At 39.6% G+C, this 14,019-nt stretch overlaps 1 protein-coding gene across 2 annotated transcripts in view; it reads left to right on the top strand.

The window, feature by feature from the left end:
- Positions 1–14,019, top strand: part of pi4kaa (phosphatidylinositol 4-kinase, catalytic, alpha a) — a 36,558-nt gene that overhangs the window by 11,412 nt on the left and 11,127 nt on the right. Inside the window, exons 20-42 of one of the 2 annotated variants that reach the window (XM_013276215.3) lie at positions 20–128; positions 2,246–2,382; positions 2,471–2,604; positions 2,750–2,832; positions 2,911–2,981; positions 4,198–4,322; positions 4,426–4,507; positions 4,585–4,668; positions 4,965–5,054; positions 5,201–5,320; positions 6,530–6,622; positions 7,823–7,979; positions 8,097–8,224; positions 8,317–8,475; positions 8,575–8,726; positions 8,819–8,926; positions 9,528–9,655; positions 10,766–10,921; positions 11,313–11,392; positions 11,489–11,688; positions 12,077–12,164; positions 12,251–12,418; positions 13,961–14,014. In XM_013276215.3, the coding sequence (XP_013131669.1) occupies positions 20–128; positions 2,246–2,382; positions 2,471–2,604; positions 2,750–2,832; positions 2,911–2,981; positions 4,198–4,322; positions 4,426–4,507; positions 4,585–4,668; positions 4,965–5,054; positions 5,201–5,320; positions 6,530–6,622; positions 7,823–7,979; positions 8,097–8,224; positions 8,317–8,475; positions 8,575–8,726; positions 8,819–8,926; positions 9,528–9,655; positions 10,766–10,921; positions 11,313–11,392; positions 11,489–11,688; positions 12,077–12,164; positions 12,251–12,418; positions 13,961–14,014 (2,706 nt within the window). Of the gene's footprint in view, positions 1–19; positions 129–2,245; positions 2,383–2,470; positions 2,605–2,749; positions 2,833–2,910; positions 2,982–4,197; positions 4,323–4,425; positions 4,508–4,584; positions 4,669–4,964; positions 5,055–5,200; positions 5,321–6,529; positions 6,623–7,822; positions 7,980–8,096; positions 8,225–8,316; positions 8,476–8,574; positions 8,727–8,818; positions 8,927–9,527; positions 9,749–10,765; positions 10,922–11,312; positions 11,393–11,488; positions 11,689–12,076; positions 12,165–12,250; positions 12,419–13,960; positions 14,015–14,019 lie in introns of both variants that reach the window. The other variant, XM_019360714.2, reaches the window with a different exon arrangement.

Genomic DNA, 14,019 nt, shown 5'->3' with positions numbered 1-14,019 from the left:
CCTCTTCTTCTGCTTTTAGCTGACAAAGAGGCTACCACCAATCAAGGAGGCAAAGCCACGCCTGCAGAAGCTCTTTAGAGACTTCTGGCTCTACTCCGTAGTCATGGGATTTGCTGTGGAGGGTTCAGGTAGAAGGAGTTGTTTATTTCTGTTTTCTGTTGTGTACAAAAATATCTTGTAAATAAATATATTTATTTTAGTAGTCTCATCATATCAGTCTGTTTTAAATTAGGAAATGCAGTGGGAATTTGTGGGAAAAATTTCAAGCAAATGTTTTTTTTTTCCTGGAATCATCATTATCTTTAATTTATTATAATAGCCTTAATGAATTCATATATCTGTAGCTTCTTTTTAGGATTATATGCAGTACTGTGCAAAAGTCTTAATCCACCCCTTATTCTTTATATTTTATTTCATTTTTATTTATCCATTCATCCATTCTCTTCCGTTTATCCTTGTCAGGGTCGGGGGCACTCACATTCATACCTATGGGCAATTTAGAATTACCAATTAACCTAACCCCACTAACTGCATGTCTTTGGACTGTGGGAGGAAGCCGGAGTACCCGGAGAGAACCCACACAAATACAGGGAACATGCACACTCCACACAGAAAGGCCCCGGCCAGGATAGGTGGAATCAAACAGGACCTTCTTGCTGTGACGGAACAGTGCTAGTTGTGCGGTAATTGTCCCATCTCAAGGCACTTTATATTGTAAAGGAAAGAACCTGCAATAATGGAGACAAAGCTGGAACAATCGCACAACCCTCTATGAGCAAGCACTTAGGGTACAACAGTGGGATGGAAAACTCCCTTTTAACAGGAAGAAACCTCCAGCAGAACCAGGCTCAGGGATTGGCAGCCATCTGCTGTGAACAGTTGGGGATGAGGGGAAGGAAATAGGACAAAGGACACACTGGATTTAATCATTAGTTACTATTGAACTTTGGCTCTCTTCCACAAAGTGGTTTATATACACATAGACAGTGAAAAGCCATGAGTGAAGAAGAAACACTTGGTGCATAATGGGAACCCGCTAGTAGCCTAGGCATTTTGTAGCATAACTAAGGGGATGTTCAGACTCACGTGATCCAGCCCTAACATAAGCTTTAAAAAAAGGGAAAGTTTTAAGCATATACCGGTACTTAAAACTAGAGAAGATTTCTGTCTGCCATATCTAAACTGTAAGCTGGTTCCACAGAAAGCTGAGGTCTCTGCCTCTTATTTTACTTTTAAATACCCTAGGAACTACAGATAAGTGCTCTATTGCGGTGAAAAGGTAGTATATCAGGGCCTGTATATGAGGAGGAGGATTTTTAATTTGATTCTGGATTAACAAGGAGCCAACGAAGATAACAAATGGGATAAATAGGCTCTCTCTTTCTAGTCCCTTTCACTACTCTTACTGTAGCAGTCTGGATCAATTAAAGGCTTTTCAGGGAGCCTTTAGAACAAACTGATAATAATGAATTACAATAGTCCATCCTAGAAGTAGTAAATACATAAACTAGTCAATCACCATCACTCTGTGACAGGGTGTTTTGAATTTTCGAGATACAATGCAAATGCCAGGATGCAGTCCAGAATATTTACTATTTATTTATTAAGAATTATCCTGATCAAAAATTACGTGAAGATTCCACACAGTGTTACTGGAGGCCAAGGTAATATCATCCAAAGTAAGTTTCTGGTGAGACACCATTTTTCAAAGTTTTTTAGGGCCAGGTACAACAACCTTTTTTGTTTTTATCTGAATTTCAGGTTTATGTTTTTAAGACATTTCTGCAGTTGAACTAATTTGTGCGTGTCATTTTGCTTTGGATAGACAGAATATATTGGATAGATAAAGCTGAGTTTCATCTGCATAGTAATGAAAATATATGCTATGCCTTCTAAAAATACAGCTTTGGTGAAGAATATATAACGTATATAGAACAGGTCCCAGCATAGTACCCTGGGGAACTCCATAATGAAGAAGACACCCTATTTACATGAACAAATTTAACCGTGCTAGCTAGATATGATTCAAACCACATTTTGCTTCCAAGGAGTCAGAGTTTTTCTTTTTCTAAATTGTTTCTTTTTTCTAACAGATATTGGGTGATATATTTGTTAGTAAGGTAGTAAGAAAGCTATGAAAAATACAGTAATATGTGGATGAGATTAACCATTTGGACATTTACTCACATGACACCATTCATTTTAAAGATGTAAATCCTAAATTTGCTGCTCTTGAAATGTTTAGGTTTGTGGCCAGAGGAGTGGTATGAAGGGGTTTGTGAGATAGCGACCAAATCACCATTGCTCACATTTCCCAGTGGAGAACCTTTACGCTCAGAGCTGCAGTACAACTCTGCCCTGAAGAATGATACTGTCACTCCGGTATGAGAATGCCCACATGCATACAAACACACAAATATTTTGTAGTTTACCTGCTGGCACTAGTTTTTGATTGATTGTTGAATTCCAGGCAGAGCTGAATGATCTACGCAGTACCATCATCAACCTGCTGGATCCTCCTCCAGAGGTGGCTGCTCTCATCAACAAGCTGGACTTTGCCATGTCCACATATTTGCTGTCTGTTTACAGATTGGAGTATATGAGGTAAGCCAACATGAGATTTATTTATTTTTTTATTTAAAATCTCATGCACATCTTCTCCAGTTTGTACTAGACAAATAAGACTCACTAGCTTGACTAGTATATATATCTAACCTTTATTCTGGTTTGTTTTTCTCACATCTGTTAGGATGCTGCATTCTCTGGACTTGGACCGCTTTCAGGTTATGTTTCGATACTTTGAGGACAGAGCAATACAGAAGGATAAATCTGGTAAGAACAACTAAAAAGAACGCTGAAAAATACCAGTTTACTGGTAATCATTTATTCTACACATTCAAATGTTTTCAGGTATGATGCAGTGTGTGATTGCTGTTAGCGACAAGGTTTTTGAGGTCTTCCTGCAAATGATGGCTGAGAAAGTAAGTAAGATGTTAAAAGTCACAGTATATCTTAAGTGCATTTATATCCTTACTTTATTATTCAATATGTTCTTTGGTTAAATACATATTATTTGTCATGACCTGACTCAAAAGAATGAGACAAAAGAGGGTGATCATTTATAGCATTAGGTTGCTGTTAAATGATTTATATAAATAAAAAAAAACAAATATTGGTTTTCAGTATATATGCAGTGTCTGATTGCAGGGAAAATGTATGAGTGAGTGTGTGCATGCAAAAACAAAAGAGAGTGCTTTACCAGTCAGCAAACAAGGGGATAGGATATGAGTAGAGAAGAGTCAGCTCACAGGGCTGATTTCCCTCAGCACCATCTGCTTAGGTGTGCTGCGTCCTAAACTGGGTCAGCACCACTCACCAATTACCTGGAATAGATAGACACAGGAAACCAACACCAGCCATGCGGCCCTCACACTCTCCCCCATACCCTTAACCAAAAAGGAAGACAGTCATTTACATTATAAACAAACTGAACAGATTTAACAATTTGGGTGTTTTAGGTGTGCTATTCATAACCCCATACATACACTAAAGGTCCATCTCTAGACTCAGTTGTAAATTATAAATGTTTTGTAACAGTTAGATAACATTCAGCAAAGTTGAAGTCAAAAGCATCAGATCCAAAAACTACTGCAGGAGCACTGGAAGATCATCATATATTATTTAAAAACATGTTGGTTGTGGAACAAAAGTAGACAGGACCCAATTAAATCAATATTAGTCACTCATCTCAAACAGAACACACAGTTAATAAAAAAAACACTGCAGTTAATAGATGAGCACTCAACCAGACTGTGTATACACTGCAGTCAAACTGATTCAGTTTTTCTTTTCAATATTCCTGACTTTGCTCTCCAGGGAGAAACAAATCATAAATAGATGACCTACTGTACACATAAGCTACACTTAGAAAGGTTCCCAATTGTAGTCTTAAAGGACTCCTGATATACTGATTTCTAGTTTTAGGTTTTACTTTTGGACTCCAATAGAGTTGCTTTACATGATTTACTGAAGCAATTCGGTGAAAGTGCAGAAATGTGAATTGTTAATAATTTCCGTCTCTCAAATGTGAGGATTTACTGCTTTTCTCTGTTTCATGTCATGTATATCACTGTAAACTATTAATGACATAATCTTGAAAATATTCAACAATAAAATTACATAATGTCACACTTTTAGCCAAAAACCAAAGCCCATGAGGAGGAGCTTGAACGCCACGCTCAGTTCCTCCTGGTGAACTTCAACCACATCCACAAAAGGATCCGTAGAGTGGCTGACAAATACTTGTCTGGCTTGGCTGAAACGTGAGCATGACTTGATGCACATGTTAATCTACTTAAAATATCACCCAGAGTCACATTAACTGTACAAAAGCAGGTTCCTAATCGACTTTTTCTCTCTATTCAGTTTCCCCCACTTGTTGTGGAGTGGCCGTGTCCTGAAGACTATGCTGGACATTCTGCAGACTCTTTCCCTCTCACTCAGTGCAGTATGTGATGATCATTAAAACTGTTATACTGCATTTGTATACCATGACTTATGCTGTATAATTTGGATCTATTGCAGGACATTCATAAAGATCAGCCTTATTATGACATCCCAGATACACCATACAGAATCACTGTCCCAGACACGTATGAAGCCAGAGAGGTAATGTTGCTTTACTTATGATTTTTGTATTTTTCAGTTCTTTCCCCTATATATGTATTAATTCAATTCAATTCGATCTTATTTATATAGCGCCAAATCACAACAACAGTCGCCTCAAGGCACTTCATATTGTACAGTAGATCCTACAATAATAGATAAAGAGAAAAACCCAACAATCATATGACCCCCTATGAGCAAGCACTGTTAGATAATAGATAATAGATTTTTGTAATGTATTGTCTATGTAGTAGATTTTTTTCTCATATATAAAAGACCTATTGTCTCTTTGGTTCTAGAGCATAGTGAAGGATTTTGCGGCACGCTGTGGAGAAATTCTTAAAGAGGCTATGAAGTGGGCTCCATCTGTGACCAAATCCCACCTACAGGTAACATTTATTTTGAAACATTCTAATCTGTAACATGCAAAACTCCACATGTTGCCTTAAACTTGTTAATTGCCCCTTGGGGATAAATAAAGTCTTCTGATTCTGAAACGTGCTTTAAACCGCTGTGCTTTACCTGGTCTTTTCAGGAGTATCTAAACAAACATCAGAACTGGGTATCAGGCCTCTCCCAGCACACAGGTCTAGCCATGGCCACAGAAAGCATCCTGCACTTTGCCGGTTACAACAGGCAGAGCACCACACTGGGGGTGGGTCACACACTCATCATTTTTACAAATTCAAGTGTTTACGTTGTTACTCCAAAAAAAAGTTACACGTGTTTTGTTATTTTAGTAGCAATTTCTCTACTACTACACTACTACTGCACTACTCTACACTACTTGTTACAGTACTTTTGAGTTACTCCATAACATCACCTGAAATAAATAACTATCAGTCAGCCATGTAAACCTGAGATTACGGCCCCACACACCAGTACATAATCCTATCATAAGGAGGGCATACATACAGTGCTCCAAAAAATATTTTCCCCCAGCCTGATTTTTTTTTTTTTTTTGCATAATTTTCATACTAACATGTTTCAGATCAAACTAATTTTAGCTTTGGACAGAAATACAGAACACGGTTTTTATGAAGTCATGAAGTCATTATTTAAAAACTGCATTTTTTATTTATTCTGGTTATCTTTTAATATTAAAATGTATTTACAATGATTTTTCTGCAGAAACATGTACAGATAGAAATGAAGGCTGCAATACTGCAAGCCTGACTCCTTATCTCAGCTTTTGTTATCTGTTGCAGATCAAGTTCTGGTTGTGGGTTTTTGGCTGGCATGTACTCGACTTTTACATCACCCTGGGTTGTTTGATAGCTTTGTGATAGCATGTTGTCTGTGCAGATGTTTACAGCCAAAGTTGCGCTAGCATTAGTGGCAGTGCAGTCAGTCACATGAATAACTGTGTTTTCTTAGATATTTTAATATATTAATTATCAGAGTAGATTATTAGTGATTTTGGGAGAGTTTTGCCATTTAAGTTTTCTTCGCGGACTGATCTTAGTGCAGAAATGTGATTTAAAAACCTTCATCAAATAAACCTTCTTTGGTCATTGTAAAGGTAACATTGCTGTGTGTAATAACTCTGTTGCTTAACTTTGTCTTCAACTGAACAACTATGCATGTGAATTGTTAAATATGTTTAATTACATTAAGATGTCAGTAGTGCATAAAATATGACCTAAAATATAAAGTGCTGTGGTTTACACAATAGGGTTAGCAAATCTGCAACAAGTTATCCAGTGTGCTATTCACGTTTGACAGATAAACTTTTGTTCTGGTAACTGTGATGTCTTGTTGAGCACAAATGAGTTAAGACTGTTTTTTATTAGTAACAGTTTATGCTTATAGTTATAGTAACAGTGTGGTTTATTAGGCACTTCTTTGTCACTTTCTCTTTTAGTCCACTCAACTAACTGAGAGGCCAGCCTGTGTGAAAAAGGACTACTCAAACTTCATGGCCTCTCTCAATCTCAGGAACAGATACGCTGGAGAGGTAAACTCACAATAAATATTACAACCCGTGTTCACTAAAACCAACCAAATCAGTTATAAACTATACTGTAGAATTTACAAGTTATTTTTTTCTTGTGCACTATTTCCTTTTCTGTTTTCCAATCATGTAGTTGGTCATGGCTTATAAATACTGCCTGTGACAGCAAATCTGCTGTGATGAACAAGCCAGTTTTTCGTGATCATGGCTTTGTTGTCAAAGTAAACATCATTATATAGGAACAGATGTACTGGGGGATCACAATGATATCTCAAGTGAATCTTCACAAAAAAGTTGGAGGCAAAAAAGACATTCTCCCAAAGCACAACAAAAAACATCTGCTGCTGTGGTGGCCCACCTGACTGCACAGCAGAGGAAAAACTACACCCACGCCAACATTCAGCAAAGTCCCAAACTACATAAGACAATAGTCACCCAGATTGAGTCCATCCTCCACCTCTGGTAGATCCCCCCCCCTACCTGCAGAGTGGTCTCCTCAAAAGCTGGACATAATCACTTGGAGTTTGGTTTCTCAAAATCACATCCGGAAGCCTTGAGTTATGTTTGGCTGTGACCATCAAGTGGGAAGGGGTGATATTGTCATAAAAAGGATGGCCTGAGAAATGATCAGCTAATACTAATAGCCTCAGTTTTAAACTATGAGTGCAAAACACAGGAACATATACTTGCTACAGTAACTACAACAAAATAACATGCCAGTAAAATACTGGAGTTTCATTCATTGGGTAAGTTGTTAGTATAATTAACATCACAAGCAATACTACTAGGCAGATCTGGAGGCTGTTTTTTGGCATTTATGTGTTGGCTTAATTTTTGATCTTGGAGGTTCCAAAATCTAGTTGAGTTGTAAACACGTTTTCACAACGGTGGCCATTGTTGATAACACTGTGGCTGCTTCTAATGGACCAGTACCTGATCTAATGGTCCAGAAATCTCTGTAATGCAATCAAAGGGGGAAAAGTTGGACTGCGTTAACTATTGCATTAGTGATCATGGCCACATTATTTTGGTTGAAGAAAAAACAGATTCTTCTGAAATTTCATTTGGTGAACACTGAAATCTTGATGGGCTCATAATGGTGCCAGAGTGAAACCAGAATACGATGCAGACAGATTTGGGAAACATAACCTCTGTTTATTAGCTATATTTTTCATGCTCATAAATGTTCTCTTTCATTTGTAGGTATCAGGTATGATCAACTTTGCCCAGGCAGTCCGGGGACAGTCTGATTTGGGCCGACTGATGATTAAACAGTTGGGAGAGGCATTAGACTCTGCACAGCCTGAGGCTTTTACTGAGGCTATGTTCAAACTGACTGCCTTGCTCATCAGCACCAAAGGTTATTTTCCTTTATGATTTACTTTGGTATTTTGCAGGCACAAGTGATGATGCTGGTATCAAATTCATGTCTCTCTCTTTTTTTTGGGTGGCATTTTCTCTCCTGACTTGCCTGTAGATTGTGATCCTCAGCTCCTGCACCACCTGTGCTGGTCTCCACTCAAGATGTTTACAGAACATGGTATGGAAACAGCAATCGCCTGTTGGGAGTGGCTGCTGGCGGCACGTATAGGAGTGGAAGTACCGGTACGTATACACAAACAAACAAAAACCTCTCTCTCTCTTGTCGGTATACTTGAATTGCATACATAGTGTCAGTATCCTGTATGCCTGCTTAGTTCATGCGAGAGATGGCAGGAGCATGGCAGATGACTGTGGAGCTGAAGATGGGCTTGTTCTCGGATGCTCAGGTGGAGGCTGATCCTCTGGCTGCCTCAGAGGAAAGCCAGCCCATCCCCTGCCCTCCAAATGTTACCCCTCACCATGTCTGGATAGAGGTTGGATAACCGCCAATCTGCTTGAGTTGTTTATGTATTCTCTTGTTAGTCAATTCTTTTTAAATTCTCGCCTTGTTTTGTGTCTCCCTGTTCCACTAGTTTCTGGTCCAGAGATTTGAGATAGCAAAATACTCCAGTGCAGATCAAGTGGAAATCTTTGGCAGTTTGATGCAACGCTCTCTGTCTCTAGATGTTGGTGGGGCTAAGAACAGCCTCAACCGCCATGTAGCTGCCATTGGACCTCGCTTCAGGTATATACCAGTCACAGTGTTTACATAGTATTTATGGTTTGCTTATACAAAATCTCCCTGCACTATGAAAACCATCTTTCTCTGTCCTCCAGGCTGCTCACTCTTGGTCTGGCTTTGCTCCACTCTGACGTCGTCACCAATGCAACTGTAAGAAATGTGCTTCGGGAGAAGATCTACTCTACTGCCTTTGATTACTTCAGGTAGTCAGACTCGGATGCTTGCTCTTCTTCAATCAAATCTAGGCTTACAACAAGTTAACATTTTTCAGTGCTAGCTGATTAGCATGCTAACTTTGGCATATCTGTCTTCAATCTTTCACCTAATCTCCTAGCTTTTGTTTATTCGCATTCTATTATTGTTTGTAATTAAATTTTAATTGAAAATTTTCAAACCATCCCTTGTATTATTACTTTGTAAAGTAAAACTTATAAATAAACTATAAACTAGTGATTTTTCATCTAACACCATGTGTCTCTATTAAATCCAATGTCAATTCATCCAACAACTGGCAAGGCAGTTAATCAATCACAAAAAAAAGTCAAACTTTGAAAAGTGCTGCATGAAAAGGGGAAAAAAATTAACCATTTTGGAACAAAAGTCAGTAAAGGTCTCTGTCATTCTCGCTGTCTTTAACTTGTTGAGCTCTTTTAATCTGGACCAAACGAGTAAGTTAACCAGCATTCCAACCTTTAGAGCCAAGATAGCCTTAGGGTTAACCCTAACCCTAACTCAGGAGGTAGGGTAGGTAGTATTAGCCCTAATCTAACCCTAGTGAGACATTTAATGTTTTTGTCTTTCTAGTGTGGCTCCAAAGTTCCCCACCCAGGGTGACAAGCGTCTCCGTGAGGACATCAGCATCATAATCCGTTTCTACGCCAGCATCCTGTCTGACAAGAAGTACCTGGCAGCCTCTCATTTGGTCCCACCTGGTGAGCTTGGTACTACCCCAGCCCCGAGCACGCTCTCTGCTGGGATATTTGGATCGCTTATCGTGTCCAGCACTTCTCCAATATCTATCTTAAGTAAGCCTAAAGCAGTGGAGCTTGGACTGCACTGCAGCAGGGGCATGCTTTTACGTGGGTCAAATTTGAGATTGCTTTTCCTCACAGTCCTCCTGATATATGCATCTTTGATATGGATTTAATGTACTCTTTTTTTTCTTTTCCCTAAACGTTCTTATTTTGGTTCCTCTCATATGCTCAGTTTTTCTACTTTTCCTTTACTTGTTTCCTCTACTTTGTGATCCATAATATTTAACTCAGTTTTTGTCTTAAAAATTTAGAAGCTGTGAGGAAAAGCACAAATTTGTCAGCTGCGTCAACATGCATGACTACTCATCATATCAGCCCACCAGTCTGCCCCCCCCCCAAGTGATCATTTTCAAAGAAACCATAAATTGAAAAAATATTTTTTCGTCCAACCAAGAAATTTCCTTCCTCTTCATACCCAAAGACCTTGAGAAAAGACATCGTCTCATACTCATACAGAGCATACCTCTTCAGGTCCTCAGTGCAAATTCTGGCTCAGATTACTTGCATCTGATCCAGTATCAGTGCACCGGCCGCCTACATTTACTCCGGAGTCCCTTGATTTCAAATACATGATCATGACATCAGCAGACGGCTAAGTGACACGGTTCATCTCGCTCTTCAACAACTCCCTCATTATCATATTGTTTGTGACTGTTTAGAATTTATAACGTTTTATGTGTAAGGAACGCTCTTGTACAAGTTTGATTTAAGGAAAATGCTGTATTATTTTGACTGGATATGATTTTGAAAAAAGTGGCTACATTTTAGAAAAATGACAATGAAACCAAAAACAGAACCATATTTCGATTGACACAGAAAACTAAATGACATTTTGGAAAACACAAACTTCAAAACAGCATTTGGTGTTCCCTATTAAATTTAATATCCTCTTCCATCCTTTCAGACTGTACCTCAGGGCCACCATAGGATGATAAAGCATAGATGTAGATGTGCTGAGAGTAACCCACTGTGTTCATGGCCACACTGATTCTGTTTGTATTTGAACAGATAATCAGGACGCATCTTTGAACAGCCTGTCAGTGATGAACGCTGCTGATCTGAGGGGCAACATGGATTCCAGCTCCCGCACCCAACAGACTGGCCAGGGATGGATCAATACCTACCCGCTGTCGAGTGGCATGTCCACCACATCCAAAAAATCAGGTAGAACTTAGGTTCGGTGTTTCGGACAGTATAAAGAATGAGTATGTATTCAAGAGCCTTTTGAAACTGATAATAGCACTTCCTTCAATAATCAAATATAGTTTAAATGTAAAAAGTGTGTCATGTCACAGTGTCATATCATTTGTTTTAAGAGTGTGACTGACATTTCCTTTCTGTCTGGGTGGCATCATAAAATGTAAAATGAAAATATGGACATTAAAAGCATCTTTGATATAGCAAAAACTCTTGCAGTCATTTGGACTGCACTGCTCTAGACTGTGAACTGGTGAAATATCCAAGCCATCGTCTTTTCCAAATCAAAAGAGACGAACACAGATGGGAAATGTCTGAGGACTTATGGACTGACTTTTTGTACCTTTTCTTTTTCTAGGCACATCCAAGAAAAGTAACAGAGGAACGCAGCTTCACAAATACTACATGAAACGCAGGACTCTGTTGCTGGCATTACTGGTGAGTCAAAACAATATGGGTGTTTTGACTGCACTTAAGATGCCTGTTCATGATGAAACCTTCTTAATGGTCTTGACCTCTGGTTTGTGTATCCAGGCTAGTGAGATCGAACGGTTGACAACGTGGTACAACCCCCTCTCCACACAAGAGCTGGCCATTGCCACAGAGCAGTCAGTGGAGACAAGCATCGCGAACTGGAGGTCCAAATACATCAGCCTGACAGAGAAACAGTGGAAGGACCACGTCAACCTGGCCTGGAGTATCGCTCCATTCCTGGCTATGCAATTACCAACAAGGTGGCCAGTCTCTAAGAACGATCTCTAATAACAGACATAAATGCCTCTTTGTTTAAATGAGTATTAGACCGCTTTTGCCATTTAATTTCCTATTAACTAAATCCATGAGAGCACTGTTCTGGGTCGTCAGGGCCAACTGTCCATTTTGTGCATAAGATAGATCAAATCATCTTAAAAGCCTATCACTTGACTCACCCTATATTAGCTTTGAAAACAATGTTGCCACTAAAAAAGGTCAACACACAACATCCCTCCTTGTGGTCTGCTGCTTGTAGGAAAAACAGTAGTCGAAATTCTGACTAAGAAGAAACCAGTGCTTAATGTAAAGGTGTGACTATCCTTCTTGTATTAGAGTGTAGATTTTCATTTTAAATGCCTTATTTTCCAGATTTAAGAATGACGCCATTGTTGCTGAAGTGACCAGACTTGTGAGACTGGACCCTGGTGCAGTCAGTGATGTGCCCGAGGCTGTCAAGGTGAGATTAGGTGTTCTTGTAAAGCTTGATTTTGGAAATCTTATATGTTTAATGTGACTGAATGTTGTATAATTATCCTTCTTTAGTTCCTGGTGACATGGCACACTATTGATGCTGACTCCCCTGAGTTGAGCCACATCTTGTGTTGGGCTCCAGCTGACCCGCCCACTGGTCTGTCCTACTTCAGCAGCATGTACCCTCCTCATCCCCTTACTGCTCAGTACGGGGTTAAAGTGCTACGCTCTTTTCCTCCAGTAGGTCAAGATTTGTTTTTGGTTTTCTGGGCTCAGCATGGCATTGACTCAAGCTGCTTTCATTAATGTGCTGAACTTTTTGAAAGGATTAGACATTAAAATGTCTTCTTTAAACTGCCAGCTCTCCTGTACAAAGCAATGTGGATTTGCGCCAAGAATTGCTTAGTAATTATCGGGTACACTATATTGCCAAAAGTATTTGCTCGTCTGCTTTCACATCCATAGGAGTTTTAGTGATGTCCCATTCTTAATCCATAGGTTTTAGTATGATGTTGGCCCTCTGCAGGTATAACAAATTCATCTCTTTTGGTAAGGCTTTCCACAAGATTTCGGTGTGTTTATGGGAATATTTGACCATTCTTCCAGAAGCACATTTGTTAGGTCAAACACTGATGTTGGACAAAAAGGCCTGTCTCACAGTCTCTGCTCTAATTCATCTCAAAGGTGTTCAGGTTGAGGTCAGGACTCTGTGCAGGCCTGTCAAGTTCTGCCACACCAAATTTGCTCATAAAAGTCTTTCTGGACCATGCTTTTTGCAGTGGTCATGTTGGAACAGGAAGGGGTCATCCCCAAACTGTTTCCACAAAATTGGGAGCATGAAATTGTCCACAATGTCTTGGTATGCTGAAGCATTAACAGTTCCTTTCATAGTAACTAAGGGGCCGAGTCCGGCTCCTGAAAAGCAACCGCAGACCATGATCCCGCTTCCACCAAACTTTACACTTGGCACAGTGTAGTCAGACAAATACCGATACTTTTCTCTCGGCAGACTCGTCAATCATATTGCCAGACAGAGAAGCATGATTCTTCACTCCAGAAAACACATCGTCACTGCTCTTGATTCCAGTCGTGGCAATCTTTGCATTGGCTCGCATTCTTCCAATCTCTCTGTGCACTGTTCTTGAGCTAATCTGAAAGCCATGGGAAGTTTGGACATCTGTAGCGAATGACTCAGCAGAAAGCCGACTTCTCCGCACTATGGGCCTCACCATCTGCTGACCCTAATCTGTGATTTTATGTAGCTTACCAATTTGTGGCTGAATTGCTGTCATTCCCAATCACTTCCACTTTGTTTTGATACCACAAGCGGTTGACTGTGGAATATTTAGTAGAGAGGAAATTTCACAACTGGACTTAATGCACAGGTGGCATCCTATCACGGTACAACGCTGAACTTAAGTGAGCTCCTGAGAACAACCTATTCTTTCCCAAATGTTTGTAGAAGATGTCTGAATGCATAGGTGCTTGATTTTATACACCTGTGGCCATGGAAGTGACTGGAACACCTGAATTCAAGTATTTGAGTGGGTGAGTGAATACTTTTGGCAGTATAGGGTATAGTGTTCCCGGCATAAAACAAGCTTCCAGTGGGCCACATGAGAGAAAATAGTGAGGCAGTGTCTTGACCTGAGTTCATGTGTGACAGCAACTTAGGAGGAGAACTTACTTTGTTCCTCCTTTAATAGTGTCACAGCACCAAGGTGGAGGATACAACTTCATACAAACAAATCTTTCTTAATAGTTCTTCATTGTTTTTCCTAGGATGCCATCTTATTCTACATTCCTCAGATTGTTCAGGCTCTGCGTTATGACAAGGTAAT

The sequence above is a fragment of the Oreochromis niloticus genome, linkage group LG7 (assembly GCF_001858045.2).
Source record: "Oreochromis niloticus isolate F11D_XX linkage group LG7, O_niloticus_UMD_NMBU, whole genome shotgun sequence".
In the NCBI taxonomy this organism is placed as follows: Eukaryota; Metazoa; Chordata; class Actinopteri; order Cichliformes; family Cichlidae; genus Oreochromis; species Oreochromis niloticus.
This window is presented reverse-complemented; position numbering and strand designations above follow the sequence as displayed.